This window comes from Dermacentor variabilis, chromosome 7, assembly GCF_050947875.1.
Source record: "Dermacentor variabilis isolate Ectoservices chromosome 7, ASM5094787v1, whole genome shotgun sequence".
Classification (NCBI taxonomy): domain Eukaryota; kingdom Metazoa; phylum Arthropoda; class Arachnida; order Ixodida; family Ixodidae; genus Dermacentor; species Dermacentor variabilis.
Window position 1 is genome coordinate 83,573,218 of NC_134574.1, and position 22,830 is coordinate 83,596,047.

The 22,830-nt window shown below is 46.6% G+C and overlaps 1 protein-coding gene and 1 long non-coding RNA gene across 18 annotated transcripts in view; one reads left to right on the plus strand and one right to left on the minus strand.

The window, feature by feature from the left end:
• The window catches only part of LOC142587583 (uncharacterized), a 50,275-nt gene extending 49,781 nt beyond the window's left edge, over positions 1–494 (plus strand). Inside the window, exon 5 of the long non-coding RNA XR_012829580.1 lies at positions 67–494. This is a non-coding gene — a long non-coding RNA (uncharacterized LOC142587583). The remainder of the gene's footprint in view (positions 1–66) is intronic.
• Positions 495–2,464: 1,970 nt separating this feature from the next.
• LOC142587584 (uncharacterized) overlaps positions 2,465–22,830 on the minus strand; it is a 59,872-nt gene continuing 39,506 nt past the window's right edge. For 13 of the 17 annotated variants that reach the window (XM_075698701.1, XM_075698710.1, XM_075698706.1 and 10 more), the window contains 2 exons: positions 14,351–14,539; positions 2,465–2,643 (listed from right to left, as the gene is read on the minus strand). In XM_075698701.1, coding sequence (XP_075554816.1) covers positions 2,483–2,643; positions 14,351–14,539 — 350 coding nt within the window. In that variant the 3' untranslated portion in view covers positions 2,465–2,482. The other 4 variants (XM_075698703.1, XM_075698700.1, XM_075698702.1 and 1 more) reach the window with 4 other exon arrangements.

Here is a 22,830-nt window from a genome sequence, read left to right on the forward strand (position 1 = left end):
ATACTTACTCTAGTGGATATAGAGCGAGTACTATCTGAAACGCCTGGTTTGATATTACTTCCATAGCAGCAAGCAGCAGCAGCAAGCAGCACCAGCAAGCAGCACCAGCAAGCAGCACCAGCAAGCAGGAGCAAGCAGCGGCAGCAGCAGCAGCAGCAGCAGCCTTTTTTGTGTCCACTACAGGACGATGTCCTCTCCCTGCGATTTCCTATTACCCCTGTCCTGTCAACTGATTCCAAACTGGCTACGCGAATTTCATAATTTCATTGCCCACCTAGTATTCTGCCGTGCTCGACTACCCGCTTCCTTACTCTTGGTGCGCATTGTGTAAACCTATTGGGTCGACAGTTATTTAAGCAGCGCATTACGCGACCAGCCCAGCTCCATTTTTGTCTCTTATATTCAATTACCATGTCATGGTTACACAAAAAACTGAAATAAAATGAAACAGCCTGCACTTCCACCGGACATGTGCTGGGCATCCCGAGCTTTTCTTCTTTTCGGTAGCAGAAAATGTATTAATGGAAATCAAGCAAGGAAACAAAGAACCAGCACATTTCGCTGCCTTTGACAAGACGCGAGTCACGGAGATTTCTTATTTGCTCAACGTTTCACACAGCTTGAAGAAGCTGGGCAATTAAGTAAATCTTAAAGCTGCTTTTTTCTGCTCAGGCGAAATTATCAGTGTTCTGCAGATGTGCGAATACTCAAGCGGCATGACGAAATATTTGCACTACTAACCATAGGAGGTGGTTTGTAGCATGCGCAGTGGGTGTGGTTCACATGATTCCCTTGGCTTGCGAAAAGAAGTACTTTGGCTAAACGAGCACGTGTTTAAATGAGTGATTGAAATAGTATTTTTACACCGTTCCCCCAGCTGTTCAAAGTCATCTTGGCATTCGCTGTAGAGACTGTGGTTGTGTTCACGCAGCAAAAAACATTTAGGAGTGGAAACTCCGCTGTTTGCGGCGACCAGAAAAGATCACAAGCCCGCGGAGCCGCTGTCGTGCTGGCGGCGCCTGGCGCCCTGGAAAGAAATTACCGCCGTAGAGAGCGCGCCGGAGCAGCCTGTCCGGGCACTGTATTTTTTTTTTCGCTGAGGCTTCTACGACGCGCCGCATGGCACCGCCACTGTATACGGCCCCGCCGGCACATACAACAATTGTGACCTTATCTGGTCGCCCGATACACAGCTGTATCTGGCATGTGCCCAAGCTTCACATGTACTAGCAACGTCCACAACGTGCATACTAAAAGGGACATTATTGATTGTTAGCAATCGCATCGCTTCATGATTGTGGCATCGTCCTTGTCTCAGGCAATTTTCTCATTCGTGCGCGAGTACAAAGCTTGTTATTTGCTGGGAGTTCTTCTCCTAATGCTTCATGTGTAGAAAAAAGTTCAAATTTTATGATTCTTCCTTTATAAAATGCCTATTTTCATGTACTTCTTGTGAGTATTGTGCGAATACCAAACAAACAAAGGCAGCTTGTAAGCTCACCAATACTGTTATCGGGCTCTGCCACCATTTTCTGTGACTACTCTTTCTATAAGAAATATACCATGGTTTCTACATTGCACGTCACATGAAATTGCACTGTCCGAAATATTTTTCATATTAAAATTCCGCGGAATCAATCTTAAGATGCTTACAGTATTGCGCTTAGCGTTGAATAAGTATAGCTCCAGAACATATTGTCGCGGTCAAAACGAGTTATGCCTGAGGCGCCTAGTGCAGGAAGTCTATAACTAGAAAATAGAAGAGTAATGAAGCTGGCACGTTCTGTTGGATATAAAAGGACGACTCTATACCCAAGCCGCGATTCGGCAGCTATGCCAATTTTCTAATGCTAATGCCTTTCTCGCTTTTTAAGCGTCTGTGCGAGATGAGAGCAACACTGCTCCACCGCCGAAGCGTCGCCTCTGAACAGGCATAGCTGCAAATGAGCGGCCCATTGCTGGACTTTACGATTCCTCATTGTCAATTTTGTTTTTTTCAAACGCACGTCATTCCAGCGTTAAATGCACATGTCTGTTTTCAGCATCTTTATAGATATCCGATGTTACGGGCTCCTCGGGTATGTCATTTGAGATGCAGCCGCCCCCCCACCCTCTCCGTCACTTCATTTTCTTCCGGTAACTTGAACCTCTCAGCGGCGGAAAATTAGGATTACACAGAAAATTTATCAGCCCGCGTGGGGTGTGAGGAATTTAGCACGAACGACGGCGACATGCAGTTTACACAAGCAAGGTGTGTTCGTTAGTGAAGGGAATCACCTGAAAAAGTATGGTTTACACTGGCGTGCCGCAATGTTCGCAATATCTTAATAATATTCATGAGGCTGCCCACGTAGGCACGTTCCCTGCGTTTTCTGTGATTTACAGATTTACTGTTAAAATAAAAGGAAACATTAATGTGAACTGCTGCAGTCAAACAAAAGAAGACAGAACGCTTCTTTGTGGCTTATTTTATTTTTTATGATCATATGTTGCTTGCAGTGGCCCGGTCTAGGTGATATGTCTTGCACGGTCTAGGTGACACTGCGGAAGCAGGCACGTCAAAACAGCACTTCTGTGCCCGACGCAGTATCTTTGCGGCTAAGGCATTGCTCAAGGTAGCGAGTCCGATCCCCAGCTTAGTAGCTGCATTTATGCACCAGAGAAATACAAAAACGTTCGTGTACTTAGATTTAGGCGCCTGTTAAAGAAGACCCAGGTGTCAAGAAGAATACTGAATCCGCCAATATGACGCGTAACATAGAGCAATTGGGGTTTTGGCACGTCTAGCTCCATTGTACAATTAAGGTTTAACATTTCTGCCATCATGCGATGTGCCATGTTAAACAATGACAGGGCTCAACCGTCTGAGAGCTTATGTATCTTAGAATGGCGCAAAACAACGCCTCAAACAAACACGTCTCGCCGTGTGTTCTGCGCACTGGGCAGACAAACATCAGTGGCGCACCCAAGGTAACGTTTAATATTCACTTGCCCCTCTCGTATTGAACAAAAAGATGAAGATAATAAATGTTCGTGTCAAAATTACCGCTAGTTATCGTAAATCACAGGAAATAGCACTAGAAGTTTCGCTTGTATCCATTTCCACCTTTAGTGGGATCCAAATAATGTTTCGCTACTTACGTGAATAAGATGGACCAAAACCTTATTCGCTATGTTCCAGTCGTTTTTTTGTGCTTTCCATAAAGCGTAAAGAGCAATGGAGACGAAGGACGCCTGCCCATTTGTCCTCGGGAAATTTCTACTTCGTCCCTAACAACACATGGTACTATCTAGTGACACATCTACGAAACCTGCACGTGGTCTCCAAGATGCGTGGCACGTCGGTGCGTGTGAACCATCGCAAACATATCGTGCAGCAGCTGTGCTTGTCTCTCAAACGGCACCGCTAGTAAGTGGTGCTGCCGAGAAGTCCACTCGGCGACGACTATAGCGGTATGCCGGTACTTGTGAACACTGGAAGCATAAGCAGTCAGCATTCGAAATAAACAAAATATGCTTACGTTATTGGTGGGAAAAAAGAAATGAAGCGATTGGAGGGTAAACGACCAGATATGTCACACACAGGGGGAGCCATACGTGTTAGATACAGGAAGAGAAAGAATAACTATATGTAGACAAAAAAGTCAGAATAGAATACATGCTTAGCATGCGCATAAAGGCACACAGCCACACCCACAGGCATACACACAGAGAGAGGCATGCACACATTTACAGACATACAGAGACAGCGCTGTTTCAGAGCATATGTGTCTTTCTACGTCCTCGTTCAGTCACGCTTACACAGGCCAGTTCACACTTTGTCACCGCTCCATTGGAAAAAAGGTGCCAATAAGTCATCACCTTCAGCACCGAGAATGTTTCCCTTCCTTTCCACACACCAAGCGGCACATAGTGCATCACCCAAGTTGGACAGTTGTTCACTGAAGAGCGGCACACACCTTTTATGATTATTTGTTTTTTGGTGGCTGTCAGGGCCGTCAAGGCGTTACAGATAGGAGTGGTAAATATTTATAGAATCATTAAAAAGTAGGGGCGTTTTACCAAAGGTGATGAAGAAGCGAAGATTTCAAAGCGTCAGGTTAAGGAATGGAGGCGATGCGGGCCGGCAGGTGGTTCTCGGCCTTGGGAAAGAAAAAAATATAAATATTGGCCATTTATGCGTCTTGGAATACCTAGTTTGAATCGAGGATCAATGCGGGATGATACGTAATTTGGAGCAGTGAAGAGAGTTTGAGTGATTCGACTGCGTAATATATGTTGTGGAAAGTGAAGAGCTTAGGAGTTAACGCGCCTAGAAAGACCTGGAAGGTCTAGTGTCTTTTTCATAAGTGCGAGATTTCCATGCGCGAGAGTAGTTACTGAAAATAAAACGAGATGCACAATTCTGAACATATTCTATAGTATTATTCAATTCGCAAACCCGCAAGCTGCCTGGCTTCATCTGCGCGTTGCGTAAACTCCTCGGCTCCAGTCTCGTCGTCACCGCACTCGTGTGGCAGCATTGCGTCCAACATTGTTGTCACTTCGCGTCCGTAAACGAGGTTGAAAGGCGTCACGCGTGTTGTCTGTTGGCGAGCCGTGTTATACGCAAATGTAACGTATGGTAAAATCTCGTCCCAGTTCTTGTGGTCGACGTCGATGTACATACTCATCATGTCTGCCAGTGTCTTATTCATACGTTCTGTCAGCCCATTGGTTTGGGGATGATAAGTCGTGGTCTTTCGGTGAGTGGTACCACTTAGTCGCAACACGGTATCCAGAAGCGCAACCGTGAACGCAGATCCTCTGTCTGTTATGACCACTGCGGGAGCGCCATGCCTTAGGACGACGGCTTCGACGAAAAATCGCGCTGCTTCGGCTGCTGTTCCACGTTGGATAGCACCTGTTTCGGCGTATCGAGTAAGATAATCAGTGACGACGATTATCCATCTCTTTCCGGCAGTAGACAGTGGAAATGGACCTAAAAGGTCCATGCCAATTTGTTCGAACGGCGCTTGCGGTATCTGAACAGGATGCAGCAATCCAGCTGGCTTGCCGGGTAGGGCTTTGCGGCGCTGGCAATCTAGGCATGTCTGTGTGTAACGTTTCACGATCGACGCAAGTCTTGGCCAATAGTACTTTAGCCTGATTCTGGCCAATGCGTGGGTGTATCCCAAGTGACCAGCGGTCGGCTCGTTGTGACAGGCATGTAGGACTTCGTCGCGAAGAGATGCGGGAATGACCAACGAGTTGGTAGCTGCTGCCATTAGGTGAAAAGTTCTTTTGATAGAGAACGTCGTGGCGTAAGCAAAACGAAGACAGTCCTCTCGCGAATAACCTCGGCACGCTGCTTGTTTTTCCCTCTAAGTAATGGAAAAGAGGAACCAGTTCTGCGTCCTCGCGTTGGTGGCGTGAAACGTTGACAGTATCTAGCACGCCTAGAAAACCCGCGTCATCACCGTCGTGGACTGCAGTCTCAACAGGAGACCGAGAGAGGCAGTCGGCGTCGGTGTGTCGTTTCCCCGATTTGTACACAACCGTGAAGTCGAACTCTTGGAGCCGAAGACTCCAGCGCGCAAGCCGACCAGCTGGATCTTTTAAATTAGTCAGCCAGCAAAGTGCATGGTGATCACTGACAACGGTGAAACTCCGACCATACAAATATGGCCGAAATTTCAGGACGGCCCACACCAGAGCGAGACATTCTTTTTCTGTAGTGGAGTAGTTAGCCTCCGTCCTGGATAGCGTCCTGCTGGCGTAAGCAATCACTCTTTCGGTGCCGTCCTGCCGCTGTACAAGCACTGCGCCCAGGCCGACATTACTAGCATCGGTATAAGAATCGTAGGAGCTTCTTCATCAAAGTGTGCGAGGACGGGCGGCGCCTGCAGCCGTTGCCGTAGGTCGCCAAAAGCCCGTTGCTGGTCTTCACCCCACACAAAGGGGACATGTTCTCTGGTAAGATGGGTCAATGGCCATGCGATGCGCGAAAAGTCCGCAATAAAGCGTCGGTAGCGGTCTTCTCATGGTCTCTCTCATCAACTTCTATTTGCCAGTAGCCGCTCTGCAAATCCATCGACGAAAAGTAACGTGCGTTTCGTAGCCTGTCCAGTGAATCGTCGATACGCGGTAGCGGATAAACGTCTTTCTTTGTGATCAGGTTGAGTTTCGGTAGTCGACGCAGAAGCGCAGGCTACCACCCTTCTTTTTCACTAATACGACAGGCGACGCCCAAGGACACTTAGATGGCCGAATAACGCCGTCGTCAAGCATCGTCTCCACTTGTGTCTGGATTGCCTCGCGCTCTTTCGGTGCTACACGATAAGGATGCTGCCGAATTGGTCTGGCGTCGGCTTCGGTGGCAATACGGTGCTTAGTGAGCGGCGTCTGGCTAACTCGGGACGTGGATGAGAAGCAGCTCTTAAACTCATCGATGACCTCAAGAAGGCTGCTCCGTTCGACGGGCGATAAGGAGGGACTGATATCGACCACAGGTGCAGGCATAGCCCCAGTGAACGTCGCGTGCTCAACTGAGAGGCAGTCCTGTATTGATGTAAATTCGTCGAAGTAAGCAACAGCCGTGTCTTTAACAATGTGTCGACGTTCCCTGCTAAAATTCGTCAGCAGGAGTTCAGCACGTCGGTCGTGTACGTTAATTACGGCCCTGGCGATGGAAACACCTTGCCTCAGTACCAGTGCGTCGATGTGTTCAGAGACGCCAGTCCCAGTGTTGAAGTTGTCGCAGATTACAGGCTCGAGGGAACAGCTTCGCGGCGGAAGCGTGACGTCGTCGTCGGCGATATGTAAGCGGGGTCGCTGGTGTTCCGCGGGGTCGACGTCGTCTGAACTCGTAGAAAATGTGACGACGAGGTCACGGACAATGATCACTGCACCATACTCTTTCAAAAAAACCATCCCCAATATAAGTTCTTTACAACACTCAAAGAGAATGACGAGGGTGGTGACGAAGGTTGCACCGGTGATTACTATTCTGGCTGTGCATTTTCCAATCGGCGTCATCAACTGGCCGCCGGCAGTTCTGATTTCGCAGCCTGTCGGCCAGATTTTGACTGATTATCAAAAAATGCGAAACAGTATCGACGAGAGCGGCCACTTGGTGGCCATCAATGCAAACGACAAGATCGGCGCTGACGGCTTCGGTTACAGGAGGTGTGGGTGGAGTCGTCGGAGTTGTAGAGTCGTCGATCGGCGTAGATGGGGGCTCTTGGGTAGCTAGCTGGTTTGCAACCTCACCCCCGGAGGTCGCTGCGTCTAGTTGCCCCGGCGCGGGCTAGGGTACCGGCCCCTAGAGGCGTCAGAAAAATCGCGTCGGGTCCGTGGGGTGTAACGAGCCGGACAGGGGGAACGCGATCGAGGCGTCGTTGAACCGTCTGGCCGAAAGTTTCTAAAATTTCCGTCGCGGCTACGTGCGGCATCAGACACTGGGTAAGTGCAGCTGGAAAATTTTGGATACCCAGCCGCGCGGTAGTGGCACGCGCGGCAAACATGTCCTGCTTCGCCGCAATGAAATCATAGCGGCCGGCGGTCAGCGGTGCGCCACAAATCGGTCTTTCGAAGCGGGTAGCGGTCAGAGGATTCACTGTAGAAACGAGGCGCAGCGATCGACTGGCGGCGATACGGCATAGTTGGCGGCGGCTGTGACTGTCGAAAATAGGGCGTCGGGGGTGTCGGTGATGGCTGCGTCGTAGTGGTCGACGGTGTCAGCAGCATCGAAGTGGCAGGAGGTGGACGGCAGACAGCTTCCGCGTAGGTCAATCGTCGCGGCACCGCCTGCCAGTCGGGCGACGAAAAGGCCTCTCGAACTTCCTCCCGAACGATATCAGCGACAGAGGCCACCGCTGGTGCCATGGGAGAGAACCCGAGCTGCCGGATCTCCTCTCGCACAATCTCTCGGATGACTTCGCGTAGAGACGTGCTGCAGCTCTCAGGTAGAATGGAAGCATTCACCGGCGAGCTCTTGCGATCATACTGGCGGTACCGCTGCTGTAGTGCCCGTTCTATAGCGGTAGCCTCCTTGGTAAATTCGGCCACTGTCGTCGGTGGGTTCCTCACGAGCCCGGCAAACAGTTTCTCCTTCACTCCGCGCAAGAGATAGCGCAACTTCTTTTCTTCGCCCATCTCAGGGTCTGCTCTGCGGAAAAGGCGGGCCATATCTTCTACAAACATGGCAACGCTCTCGTTTTGTTTTTGAATACGGGATTCGAGTAGGCGCTGCGCGTTGTCTCTTCTGTCGCTACTAGTGAACGTGTCTAGCAGCTGGGTGCGGAAGGCATCCCACGTGGTCAAATTTCTCTCCCGGTTCACAAACCACGTCCGCGCACTCTCTTGAAGCGCAAAATAGACATTAGACAGCTTTTGCTGGGAGCCCCAGTCATTATAACTGGCGACACGCTCAAATTGGTCAAGCCAATCTTGGACATCCTCAAAAGCGTCGCGTGGAAACTTTCTGGTATCTTAGGATTCTGCAGCGTCACCTGCGATGGAGTTGCAGTAGTCATGGCGGAAGTAGGTTGACGCGTTCCAGCAGGGTCCGGCAAAGGGTTGAACTCGGGCGTCAGGCCTAGCAGGCGGCGACTGTACCGGTGAACAGGAGTTTCGATGAACGAAGGTGATATTGCTTTCGAGGTATGGCTCCGCGAAGGGATGCCGAGCATGAGGCAATCCTACCCCGCACCTCCACCAGTGTCGCAGCCTATTAGGAGACGGGAAAGCCGGCGTAGAGGACGTGTAAAAGCACTTTTATGAGAGCAGTCAACGCGACGTCGTTGTCGTCTCTGTTTTTCCACTCGCGCGCCACTTCAGCGTCGTTCTCATCGCCTGGCACATACCCGCGGCGACCATATAGGATGTGGCATTATTATATTAGGGTCCCATACGGAAGACGCACATTCCATCGTAGTGCGAACGACCAGTCTATAAAGAAGTAATTTTAGACCTTGTGCATTTATGACACATGTTCATAAAATGTAGGCGTCCAAGATATTCATTGAATAGCAAAAAATCTTTAGTGCATTTGTGGCGCAGCCTGCTAAAGCGTCAGGTTGCTGTCTTTGAGAAACCCGTGTGCTATGGGCTCGATTCAAACCGGAATCGGAGAAATGTCAAAGATCGTTTAAAACCACTAGCATTCTTATTATACCTCATGGATATTCTGAGGGCCAAGTAGCTCTCTAAGTAAATTTCTATCATTGTAGGTTTCTGTGCAACCGTTGTGGCACCACCTACCTGGGTGGTCCATGGTGCAATGGGTAGCGTATTGGGTTGCTGTGCCGAGAAAACAGGATTCGAAGACAAAGGTCGGAAGAACTCAGAAATCTGAGTATGTCGCAGTATATATAAATATATATATATATATATGCTTCTTTTTGACAAAGCTCGTTCGTACTGAGATGGGTCACAGTAGACACGCGAATAGTTATGTATCGCTATTCCTAGAAAATGTTTTATGCCAATTTGGGTGACTGGTTACCTGCCAGATGGTTTGCACGGACCTTCCATTAGTTCTTATGCTATCTTGCGTAACTAGGTATGCACCACTGGGATCCACTTTATTATGATGAAAACGATTCCTTAAATTTCTCCCATGCTGAGAGGAATCGAACTCGCGTCACAATGGTCTCTTAAGTACAGTATCTCTACGCTTTAGCACGCTGCGTCACAAGTGCACTTTATATGCGCCCCCTTTGAAAGAACGTTAACACCAACGCTTTAGCGAACCGCACCATGAACGCACTGGGTTTACACCGCTGTTTATAGAACGTCTCAATAATTGAGTTCACTGAGTATGAACCACTGAGTGCGCGGCAATCGCGGGAAATGTGAGATTACGCTGGCAGCAGCGTGGCACGCTATTCGTTTCTGAAGAAATGTGGGAACTTTTCTGCAGTGCGACTAGATGTCCCAGCGTATGTAGAAAGAAGCGCGAGAGAGGAGCCTATTGACTGCTTGACACGTACCTAAGCGACAATTGTTCTGCAAAAACCAACCATTCTTCTAACTAGGAATAGTTCTGCAGCAAAATCACAGTGACCGACAGGCATACAGAAAAGCAACTTTATTTACAAGGTCCTGAGAAGTTTTGCCCTAGGGAAGAGCTGCAGACCGCTCCCACGCGGAGGCTGGAAGGCAGAGCCTAACCACCGCATTGTGGGCGCTCTGGAGAGCCCAAGTTTGCCGTGAAAGTTCTGAGCTCTGGGTGGCAGAATTCCATTCCTCTGTGGTGCGGTTGGGTTCCTGTAACGAGGGGCATCGCCAGAGCACGGGTTCGAGATTGCGACCAGCCCCACAGTCGGGGCAATCTAGCTAAAAGCCTCTGGAGTGATCGGATAGAAAATGACCACATTTGGATAGGACTTAGTCTGAAGCATGAGTAAAGTGGACGCCAGAGGTCTAGCCAGTTTGCTACAAGGGGGAGGGTAAGTCCTCCTACGCAGGTGATATTCCTCAGTGATTTCGTTCGAAGAACTGAGAGTGCCCCTAACCTCAAGAACCCCGGAGTATGAGTTCGACCCTACTCCCCCGTGGTGTATTGGCGCGCGTGCTTGGGTGTGGGCGATGTCGTTGAGGTTGGGAAAGGAGTCACGCTGGGGGTCTAGGTGCGCCGGAAACCACGTTATGGTGTGGTGGGCATAGATATTATCTCGTTCTTCAGAATCTTGTGACCGTACTCAGCGATGGAACCTGGAGCGAAAACGGTGACCGCCGATCACAAATCAGTGAGCATTTATGATTTGCTCGTATCTAGGAGTGCTATAATAACTGCAACCTGCTACGCTCTGGTTGGTGGTCAGCATTTTAGGGAAGCCGCATTCACTATCTGTTCGTTGTGATAAACGAGTGTAATGGCAAAATTAGACTACTGTCCATATTGGCCTGCGCCGACAAGATATGCCGAGAGTGATCGTCTTTGGTACGCTTGATGAGGGCGAGAGCTCCTGCTCTGCGTCTGCCTACGTTGTTTTGATGAAGAACATTACGGGTAAACGGTGCGAGTCGTTTGTTCTTGCTATGATCTTCTGAGATTTGAAATTTCCGCTCTTATATGAGGTTAGGGTTGATCACAAGAACCGCCAGGATATTTTTTCCAAGCAGGGTACAGGATAGACGCGTCAGTTGGGCTGACTCCTGGACCTCGTTTATCTCGTACAATATTTTGTGCCCTGCTAGTTGCATAAGGAGTTCCGTGTTGAATGCCCGTAATGGAATGCTTTGTACTTTTTTCATATTTCTTCTTTCTGATGACCGTGTTTAATTTTTTCTTCTCCGAGTTGTACCAATTTTGCATGGCAGCCGCACAAACTATTTGACATATTAGGAAGGCGTTGAATAAACGGAGGAGGTTGTCTTCCTGAAGGCCTCCACGCGTATTCGAGTTTCGGTTGATGAGTCTCATCATGTTCTCAGTCTTGACTGGGAACTTCTTGAGCGTCGTATTCTTGCAGCCATTGTACTCAATGAACATGCCCAGGATTCCAATGGTGTCTACTCTGGGGATGGTACAGCCGATTTTAGTGTTGAGTTCGGTGTGTATTTCAGACAACGGTTTCCAGCCTTTAGCTTTGGCACCTCTCCTGACTGGTCAGTAGTGAAGGAGCTCATACTTTCTCGGGGAGCATCTAGGCCTCGCATTTTGATCTACAGCTTCCTGTAAAGTCTAATTCAACATCTCCTTCGCTTCCTTCGGTGCACCAGATATTGAGGTCATCAGCGTAGAGCGTATGATTGATCCCTTCTAGGTTGGAGAGCCTTTGCAATAGTGTCTTCATTGCAATGGTAAAAGCAGTGGCGAGACCACCGCTCCTCATGGAAAGCGTCTGGCGCCCAAGCTGAAATTTTCAGGCTTGAGGTCACCGATTTTGAGCGTCGCCTTGCGATCCCTGAGGAATGAGCTTATGTACCTGTAGAAGACGTCTCCCATATTGACATGCGATATGGAGTTAGGAATGTGAACATGGAATACATTGTCAAAGGCCTTCTCCAGATACAGCCTCTTATATCTCCGGTGGGGTTGTCAGTAATTTGACACTTGATGAGCTTCATCACGTCCTGCGTCGACAGGGGCGGACGAAAGCCGATCATGTTGTACGGAAACAATCCTTGTTTCTCAACGTGCTTGGAAATGTGATTGTCTATGACATGTTCCGCCACCTTCCCCATGCAGGACCTGAATGAAACGGGTATGAGGTTTCAGACACTAGGAGGTCTTCGATGGTTTCGAATGATGATGACCGAGGCCATTTTCCAGCAATCCGTGACAAGCCCTCATTCCCATATTCCATTTTTAACCTCTGTCAAACATTCTATGGAGCCGTCGCAAAGGTTTCTGAGGGTCCGGTTGGGAATGCCATCTGGACCAGGCGCCGACCTGCCATTTACTTCGCGTGACTTGACGGGGCAACTAGCTCGGAGCCAGAAGAGCCTTTGTAGGGCGGATAGCCTTCGTCACTCGAGTTGCCCAGTGGCAGATACTTCCAAGCGAATCTTTCTAGTACGGCCTTGACTTTCTGATTGCGATGCCTCCTGTAGAACCTTCGCTATCACTTATCTTTGATTTGACTTAGTATTGGTATCATTGAGCAGATGCTTGAGTTGGTTCCATTTACCTCCAGCTCTCATCGGTCCAGCCACGGAATTGCAGACCTCATCACACTGTTGCCTGCTCAGAATTTGGCAGTGATCTTCTGTATTTTTGTTGAGCTCGGCGATCTCTTTTTGAAGCCTTCGGTTGAGTTTCTGCCATTTCCATATTTTTAACCGTGGTGTTTTAGTTTCTTGAGATGAGCGAGGCGGCTATCCATCCTGTCCACTTCCAGTTCACTCTGGATTTTCTTTGTCGCCGCACTGATATCTTCTTTTAACTGTTAGCCAACTGCTCTAGGCTAAGTTCTGAGTCGTGTTGGTGCTCGCTCTTCCCTAATCTTGCAAAATTGATCCCAATCTGTATAGTAATCGCTTTGAGAAAATTATTATTAGAAATAAGACTTAGTTTCAATTTAGGACGTTGTCAGCGCCACACAACTTGGGCAGCTGGGTTCATATTGTTATCGGGCAATAAACAGCTGAAAAAAAAGACGTGAGCGAAGTGATTTTCCGCCGTTTGCATAATAATGCATTTGGCGATGTGCGAACTTCATGCCACCAGGACCCAGTGGTTCCATAATTTATATTGGCATTGGTGAATTCGTTTCCTTTCACATCTTTACCGAAGCATTTTCTAGGAGTAAAATGGGCATTGTTCTTTCTTTTTGACCTATTTGCTCGTTTTCGCATATTTGCTCGGACTTCAGGCAAAGGTGTACTAAAATCCCATAGCGCATCCCTGAGCATGTATACATTTCATCAATAAAAAAAACAAGACTCCGTGAACTATGGTGCTAAAGCTGTTGGCTGGATTTAAAAATTAACCTGAAGATGGCCTAAAGAACATTCAACTACGAAAGTGAAGGACTTAGCGTGAACTGCGACATAAAACAGGACGTCCCAGTGTTTCTGATAGGCACTTTTGTTGGCGGAGTTATATTTTTGGTTTCAATATTTCAAGAAACAAGACATCGTTTGACGGAAATAAAATCAACTTTTTGAGCTCCTGCAAAATAAAATTTTAGACAGCTGTAAGTTTCTCAAAGAATACATCACGTGTCGATTCACAACCACAGAGCCCTGCTGTATGCATTTGGCACCATAACCATAACTGTGCTAAATCTTCTAGAAATAATTTTTGTCATTTGGCATCTACTTCGGAGTCCTTTTCCGCATGAAATTCTTCTAGGGAAAACAATCCTCACTACAGGATAAATTTAGGTGGCTAAACTATTTGTAAATCAGTCTGCCGGTTGCACTTCGGTTTCTAGCAAACCGCAGTGTTACACAAAGGTCTTATTTAGATTTGGTACGAACATTCTACGCCTTGTTTGACATTGTATATTTTTTCCAAATAAATTGGTAGCACCGTGTATTGTATCGAAAGACAACAAATGTGGTGCAGCAAATTCTAGGTGAGGGTTAACATAAAACCGTGGCGTGGTAAGACCTCCTCTATGTAACTCAAGGAATGCAATTCTACAGTTCACTAACTCAGGGGCCAAACATTTCGACAATGAATTTGTGTTGCTTCGTATAGAGGAGAGAGAGAGCGAGGCCCTTTATTTTAAAAGAGATTTTTGCCATCGCTTATACAAATATTTAAAAGTCTTGCCTCTCAAAGCATATATATAAACGTCCTTTAAGGTTTTCGAAATTGACATGTAGTTTTGAATTTTTGTACAGTTGTATATGTGAGTAGTTTCAGGCAGTGACTCCCGCGTGACTACACGAGAGAGTCAATGAGCACCACCTTTGCAACGTTCCTGTTCCTCGTCATACGGCTTTGATTCTCCATGGTGCGCAAGTATATGCTGACAGCTTGGGTCGTAGCGAACAGTTCCATGCTTCTCGTACTTGTGGAACCATTTCAGGCAATTCTTCTGAGGGGGCTTTTTGATGAAGGCATTCCTAATTCTCAGGTCGTACCTGATAACTTTACCTGGAAAAGCATCAAAATTGCCTTCACTTTGATAAAGCCAACTGACAAAACGGCTACTTTTTCAGATTTTCTTAAAGAGTGCAGCTGCTCAATCTAGATTCATTTACTGTTAAATTTTATGCGTTTAATTTCAAAACCAATATTTTGTTTCAGCGTGCGAGCAATATATTGGCATATGCTTTTGTTCATATATATGGGTTAAGCATTCGCTGAAGACGACAATTTCTGAATGTACAACTCAGACTATCGTTTTTGTTTCAGTGGTCTCCATGAGCTTTGTCTCGTAGAGACCCCCTAAATTATACGTAGATGTACCACGTACGTTTATTTATTCTTCGTACCCAATTTTCTTGACACAATAACGGCATCGTTAAAATTCTATGAATTACGCTTAAATACTTCAAACGGTACAATGTTTATTTTATCAAATACTCAGGGCATTTATGGCAGCAAAAGTCGATGCAGGCTCTCAAACACGTTCTGTAGAATGCAACTACTAAAACAGTGTGTTACTTTCAATTGTAAAACTGAATCTTATACAGGCCTGCTTTCAATTTTGATGTCAAATATAAAATTCTAGTGGCCATCATTCTTTCTTTAGGAGGTCTCCTTTTTATTCATACGTGTGAACCATTATTTCAGCAGGTGACGTTAAAGACCTTTGATGTGGCTTTCCCAGACGCTTGGTGTGCTGCTGTAACAATTTATCCAGATGGGCACGTGATATTTCAGACCGATGCAGTCGTACTAGTGCATTATACTGATTATTTGGCTCAATCATCATTGTAATTTTCAATGTGGAAGTGGCCTCACTTCTGATGACAGCGAATTTCTTGTACTTTAATACTGCTGCTTGATCTGATTAGTGAGACTCTGTTAGAAGCTTCTGCCCTATCATATTACACGGTCCGCATGTGGTTCCCAATTTCCCAAATGGGCGCTGCCCTATTTTTATGTCTTTGCTGATTTCATCTGCCGGAACTGTACATTGTATACGTCACCTTGACCTTTTTAAGTTTTCCCCACCTTGCAATTTAATAATATATAACATAAGTATATCAAAATAACAAAATGGTAGTAAACCATTCATAGCGTTTCTAATGCATTTAAAATTACTCTAAAAATATTCGGCATTTTTTGAATTTGAAGAAAAGAGTATTGTATTTTGGTAAGAAGCAAAAAAAGAATGTCGGCGAAAAATACCAATATAGTCAGAATCTTTATTGTCTCTTTACCTGCCACCACCTGCTAATTTATATATGTAGCCAGTAATAAGTGTGTTTTCTGAAAATATATGTAAAACATCATAGTATGTTCTTCGAGGACAAACGGACTCTTCTAACAAACGCATAGCTCCAATGTACGTAAGAAACTTCGCCTACATAGGTCGAATAAGATGCGTCGCATATGAAATGCCATGTCACGATTTATGACATTCTTCCGCGAAGCCTACACACAACAACTAGGTAACTGATCAAAGTTGATGAGTGTTACAAAAATGAAAGTGTGCGCGCCGCAGTACTAGTACCTTCTTATCTCCGATTTCGACGGTGCTTAGATGAAAGCATCATGCGCTAAAATAAAAGTGCAATGGGGTTATCTTGACAAGATCTTATGCCGCATAACGTAAAACTATTCCAAGACGTAGTTATTCCAATTCCTAACGTCAAATTTGCGTAACCACCGACGCAAGCATCGGGTGCTGACCCGCAACGTTGCCTCAACAGCCCAATGAAAAGGTCATCTAGTTTATAGGAGGTGACTTTTCTTTGCTCTCAAGATAAAGAATATTGCCTATATGGAGAGGTTTTTTGTTCGTAATTGGCTGCCAGGAGGCGAGGATCTCGCTCAAGTGGAGAGGATTTCGAGGGGGCCGAGTCAGCCCACTGAACATAGATAAACGAATGAATAGGGCGGTGTCGGCGTCTGCGAATGGTCCACTTTTCTTAATATAGGAAGGTTTAGAATGCCGCTGAAACAGATCCTCAGCAGAGTTGGCAGAGCGCGTGGTAAACGTGCCGAAAGTGCTCTAAAACATTACACGGCCGCGCAAGAAGATTTTCATACACTCATAAACCCAAGCTGTCGGAGAGGTGTGGGTAGCCAGTGCCAGAGCGATCGGCGGCAGCCATCTTTTATTCCGTTCAGAATGGGGCAGCCTGCGGCTGTTCAGAAAAAATCAGTTTTGTTCGGCATAATAATGCATCCTTGTGATGCCGCGTCACAGGCACGTGAAGTGGGTGCATCACGAAAACTATTAACCAATAGCAGAGGGCTAATGACGAAAAGGCGTCTAATCAGAAATAGCCATTTTTCTTTTGTTCAGTTCAATCATGCATAATCAGTGTATACACGTCATATGAGATGCGGAGCACTTGCGGTTTCCTTGAGGTCGCGGGGCAGACAGGCGAACTGAGGTTGGCCCAAAAATGTTTGTGACCTATCGCGGAGGAATGATTGCCGAATTGGAATAGAAAAGTTTGGAATAGCTTTACGTTATAGCGCGCCTTTTGCTGCAAACTTACCTATGTAATATTACAGGAGATCTTTATAAACCGAAAAATAAAGTTGGTGGGACACATTTTGACAACTCAAATTTTGGAGGTTCTCTCTAGATATTATGCTTTTGATCACAAAGTAGTGTGGTCAATTGCGATATATGGATTCGTATGTCTTAAAAACGCAAGATAACATATGCGATAGGTCTGTTCCTCACGTACAAAGTAAACATTTGCACCCAAGCGCTTTTATGAATAAGGGTTCGGGACATCTAAAATCTTTCGTTATATACCTCATTTAGTGGTAATGGTCCCACACGTAATGTACGGCTTGCAGTACCGCATGGTAGGCAGGTTCACAAAAAAAAGACCTCCATTTAACATGAAGTCCAGAAATACTCAGTGAAATATTCAGTAATTTGTTGTGGAACCTTTAAGAGAATATGCGGCTGCAGCCAACCTTAGTGCATGGATGTTCAAAGCATGCTTGGTGGCCAAACGGAAGAGCTACGAGAAATAAAGCTGTGAATTGTCAAATACTGCTTTCAGTTCCCTTATGTTCAAAAACCTTGCTTCGTTAGCAGGAGCTTCATCACTGCTGACTTCATTGACATCGGCATCCCTTCTATCCCATCATGGCTTTGAAGACGTCGTCCGTCGTCACCATGTTGTCGTCGTAGACTGGGACATATTGGGCGTCCATAGCACCCGGCGACACGCTACGACAAGCTGGGCACTAACTGAACGATTTATGAGTCAGCTCAGCAGGACAACTTTTCACATCGGCATGGTCGTCAAATGCGGGGCTAGCGCTGCCGTTAGCACGAAGCAATACATGACGCATCCTGGGGCATATTCTGGGTCGATCACCTTAGGCGAGACTGTCACCTCGGGAATCGTGCTCGCGGCGATTCGCTGGTTGAACATAACCGGACCAGCTGATTCATTGGTTGAGCACTACATAACGCGAAGGCGATAGCATGGCTGAAAGTGATCGTCCCAGAATACCTCCATTGGAGAAGTCTGCGGAGAGTAGTAGTGGTCTGGCCTACGTGGCTTTTGTTGTAAAGAAACAGCTCAGCTGTAGAGAATGCTTAAACTTCTTCGTTGTACAGGCAAATTTGTTTTACTATTCTCCGGTGTAGTGGCGGTTACATATAAATGATAGCAATGAGGCCGGAATATCCTTAATCATTCATTATGCCGACCAATTTGCCACAGAGGCGTTTGATTTAGATGCCTTTAAATGCATTGTTTTGTCTGAAGTCAACTACCTTTTTACGAGACGAAAATACTAAGTGTGAAAAGAGTTACAGCGTAGGCGACAACAACGCTTCAGTTGCAATCCTGCGCGTGTGTTGCATGTGGAAATGGTTGGGATAATATGATGTTTTACTAGTAATGTAAATTAATCTAATGCTCGCTAAAGCAGTGCTACATTGACATTTATTAAGCCTAGTCATAATATAAATATGCGGCACATAGTAAACGGTACTGGTGTTACCTGTGATTTGGGTATTTTTGGTTAGCAGTATTAGCAAAATTTTTGTTACGACTATGAGTAACAGACCATTTAAACAACTTTGATACAGCTTTTCTGGCAATGAGATAGAATATTCGCTACCTATTACAAACTTGAATTACGGCAGGCACTTATTCATTAACGACCTACCCTACCTAAATTCAACAGTGCTGTACGGCAAAACGCTGGAAGTAATGAACAGTTGTTAACCAAAACGTAAAAATGTTGCCCAACTACTGCTGACAGAAGAAACCAGGGTTACACTTGACCATAAAACAATTATCCGGTTTTCATTATTTTCAAATCTTAAAGTTTCATTTTATAATGCTCAGTTAACAGAATTTGTAACAACGTCGTAACAATTTGCAACAACGCTGACAGCCTCAAAGCAGAATCACCATTTCACAAAACGTTTGTGTAGAGCACTTCTTTGTGCCCTACAAAATGTCTGTATATATACAAAAACTCTTCGGAAGGGAACGATCATGCTCGCACTGCTGGCTGTGGCTTACCCACGGGCGTGCACAATATCATCATCATTATCATCATCATCATCAGCAGCAGCAGCAGCAGCAGCCTATTTTATGTACACTGCAGGAAGAATGTCTCTTTCTGCGATATCAAATTGCAAGCCTCTGCCGCGAACCGATTCCAGCAAGCGCACACGAATTTTCTAATTCCGTCGCCCCACCTAGTCTTCTGCCGTCCTTGACTGCGCTTCCCTTCTCTTGGAATTCATTCTGTAACCGTAGTGGTCCACCGGTTTTCTAACCTACGCAATACATGACCTGCCGATCTCAATTTTCTTATCTTAATGTCAATTACAATATCGGCTATACCCGTTTCCTCTTTGATCCAAACCGCTTTCTTTCTGTCTCTTAACGCTATGCGTAGCATTCTTCGTTCCATCACTCGTTGCGCGGTCCTTAAGTTGTTCTCAAGCTTCTTTGTCAGCCCATATTTCGGACTGATATGTGAGTGCCGGTAAAATGCAGTGGTTGTACACATAGCTTTTCAAGGATAATGGCAAGATTCCAGTCCGGAGCTGACAATGTCTTCCGTATGCGGTGGAACTCATGTATTTTGTGTAAATTTTCTTCTCTTGATGCCAGTTCTCTGTGAGTAATGGCACTAGGTGAACGTACTCCTTCCTAGCCTCAAGAGGCTGACTGGTGAGACAGAACTCTGGTTCCGTTGCCAGGCTATTCATCATTACCTTTTCCTTCTTCACATTAACCTTCAATCCCACTCTTACACTCTCTCTGTTCAGGTCCTCAATCATTTGTTGTAAGTCGTCTCCAGTGTAGGTGAATATGACAATACCATCTGCAAACAGAAAGTTGCCGAGACAATTCCTGTTGGTCCTTACTGCTAATCCTGCCCAGTTTCATATCTTGAATACTTCTTCCGAGCATGCATTGAATAGTATTGGAGAGATTGTGTCTGCGTATCTAACCCCATTCTTTATAGGAATCTTTCTACTTTTCTTGTGGAGAATTAAGGTAGCTGTGGGATCTTTGCAGATAATTTTCAAGACGTTGACGTGATTGGCCTGTACTTCTTGATTACATATTGCCTCTATGACTGCTGGTACCTCTACTGAATCAAATGCATTGTCGTAATCTCTAAAGCCATATAAAGAGGCTGTTGAACTCTGCAGATTTGTCGATTATGTGATTAATGATATGGATGCGTTCCATTATAGAGTATTCCTTCCTGTATTCAGCTTGTTCCCTTGGTTGACTAAAGTCCAGTGTTGCCCTTATTTCATTGAAAATGATCTTGGTGAGTATATTACATATTACTTGGATTAAGCTAATGGGCCTATAATTTTTCATTTCTTTATGGTCCCTCTTTTTGTTGCTTTGAATAATGTTTGCATTGTTAGAGTCACCTGGGACCCTGAAGTTGATAGACACTTCGTATTGAGAGCCGGCAGTTTTTGAATTTTGAATGGCTCCTCCATCTTCTGTTAAATCTACTGTTTTTTTCCTCTTCTGCAGCCACTTTTCCCCGTTTCATGTCTTTCATGACATTTTTAGCCCTATCGCTAAATATAGAAGGAATCTCTGCAACCTGTTCATTACTGCCTGGAATGGAGTTATCGTGGCATCTCTGGGTACTATACAGGTTCGTATAGAAGTCTAGCGCTCCTTTTACTGGAGCTTCGTTATTGCTGATGATATTACCGTACTAATCTTTAGTGCATGTGCAAAAGCTTTCTGGCATTGTGTATTTCTTTCCGGAAATTTCCTTATGTGGTTCGACAATAACCAGGGCTCGCTCAGAACTTGGGACAGCTTTATCTAAGAGATAAATAAATGATTTCGTGATTGGATTTCGTAAAAGACAGAGTTGAGCAGACACTTTCACGACGAGTGCAGCTACTGGGAGAGACTTTCACTGCCTACATTGAGGAAATCCTGAAGCTCTGCGGAGATGTGAACGCAGGTATGCCGGACGAGGAAAAAGTTGGAAACCTGCTCAAAGATTTGCCGAAGCTGCATACAAATTTTTTTATCTCTTCGAACAACCTCAATACCCCTTCCGAATTGTGGCGCCACTGTCGTACTTTCAAGATCCTTAAAACAGGCCATATTCTTCCCAAATTTGATCGGCTGAAAAATGTGACCAACGCCGCAAGTGTGGACGTATTTGCCTCTAATGACCTTGCTGTTTTATTACGACGAGTTAACCGAGATGAGATGGCTCATTTTCAAGGACCAGATGCCAACTGCCTGTGTCAGCAATGCTCTGTTGATAAGCGCTATTGTGAGGGACCAGCAGCCTGGCCACAATATTGACACGTGTACTTGTCTTTATCGGGCGACACGTTTTGCCGCCTAAAAAATGTTATCACACAGCGCGGGACGAGCGTGCATGTATCCGAAGTTTCTGGAAAGTTATCGATGCTTCTATCCGCTGTCTGTTGTCGCCGAACCTTGTGTTATCTGATTTCATCGCTTGACACGAATGGTGTAGAACTTTCTAGAAGGCATGCGGGTCCCAACGGTTAATCTGGAACATTCGATGACTGATCTATAAAAGCCGACGCGCTTGACCCGCTGATCAGATTTTCGACGATCGCCGACTGTGTTCGCCGCTATCGTTGTGCTTTAAGTGTAGCCTGCTTTGTGGGCACAGGTTCGCCCAATAAAAGCTAGTTTTCTCTTTCACAGTACTGCTACTGGTTCTTTCTTCACAGTCACTACCACGTGACATCTGGTGGAGGTGCTAGTGCGTTCATGTACCGAACGCGCCCGCAAAGGCCGCGATCCAAGCCCGAAGCCCGAGGACAAAACCGACACCGCCCAAGACCAGCGTGCTAGCCGCAGACTGCAAGGACTGCCCCCAGAGCACGGACTTCTACCTGAGGCGACAAAGAAGATCGTGGTCAAGACAACCTCAATGGCTGCCCCAGCGTCCCCCGTTATCCTACAACAACCCCGGGACCCAGCGACCTTCCATGGAGCAGCGACTGAAGACCCGGAATCCTGGCTGGAGACCTACGAGCGAATCGCGACATTCAACAACTGGGACTCCGACGACAAGCTGCGGCATGTCTACTTCGCCTTAGAAGACGCCGCCAGAACGTGGTTTGAGAACAGGGAGTCGACCTTGACTACGTGGGACCTGTTCCGTAGCGGCTTCCTACGCACCTTTACAAGCGTCGTGCGCAAGGAAAGGGCCGAAGCTTTGCTGGACGCCCGAGTGCAGCTACCAAACGAGAACGTTGCCAACTTTACGGAAGAAATGACCCGTCTGTTCCGCCACGCCGACCCGGATATGGCCGAGGAAAAGAAAGTTCGCCTACTCATGCGCGGTGTGAAGGAGGAACTTTTCGCCGGGATGGTAAGAAGCCCACCGAAGACCGTCGAAGAGTTTCTTCGTGAGGCGACGAACATCGAGAAGACACTCGAAATGCGGAACCGGCAATTCAACCGCCGTACAAGCTCTACCCCCTACGCAGGAAATCAATCACTGGCCACGGACGATCTGCGCGAGACCATAAGGGCCATTGTGCGCGAAGAACTGCGCAAGGTCTTGCCTTCGTCGCAGCCTCAAGTGGCTTCGATCGCCTACATCGTAAAAGAAGAGGGGCACCGATCGCTTGGAGTTCCTGAGGTGCAACCAGAACCACCGCAGCCTCAGCCGCAAGCGATGAGCTACGCCGCCGTCGCCCGCCGTCAAGGTCCCTGTCCACGACCGCGCCAGGGCCCCGTAACGCCGCAATTCCGTCGACCACCACCGCCGCCACCAGCACGCCCACC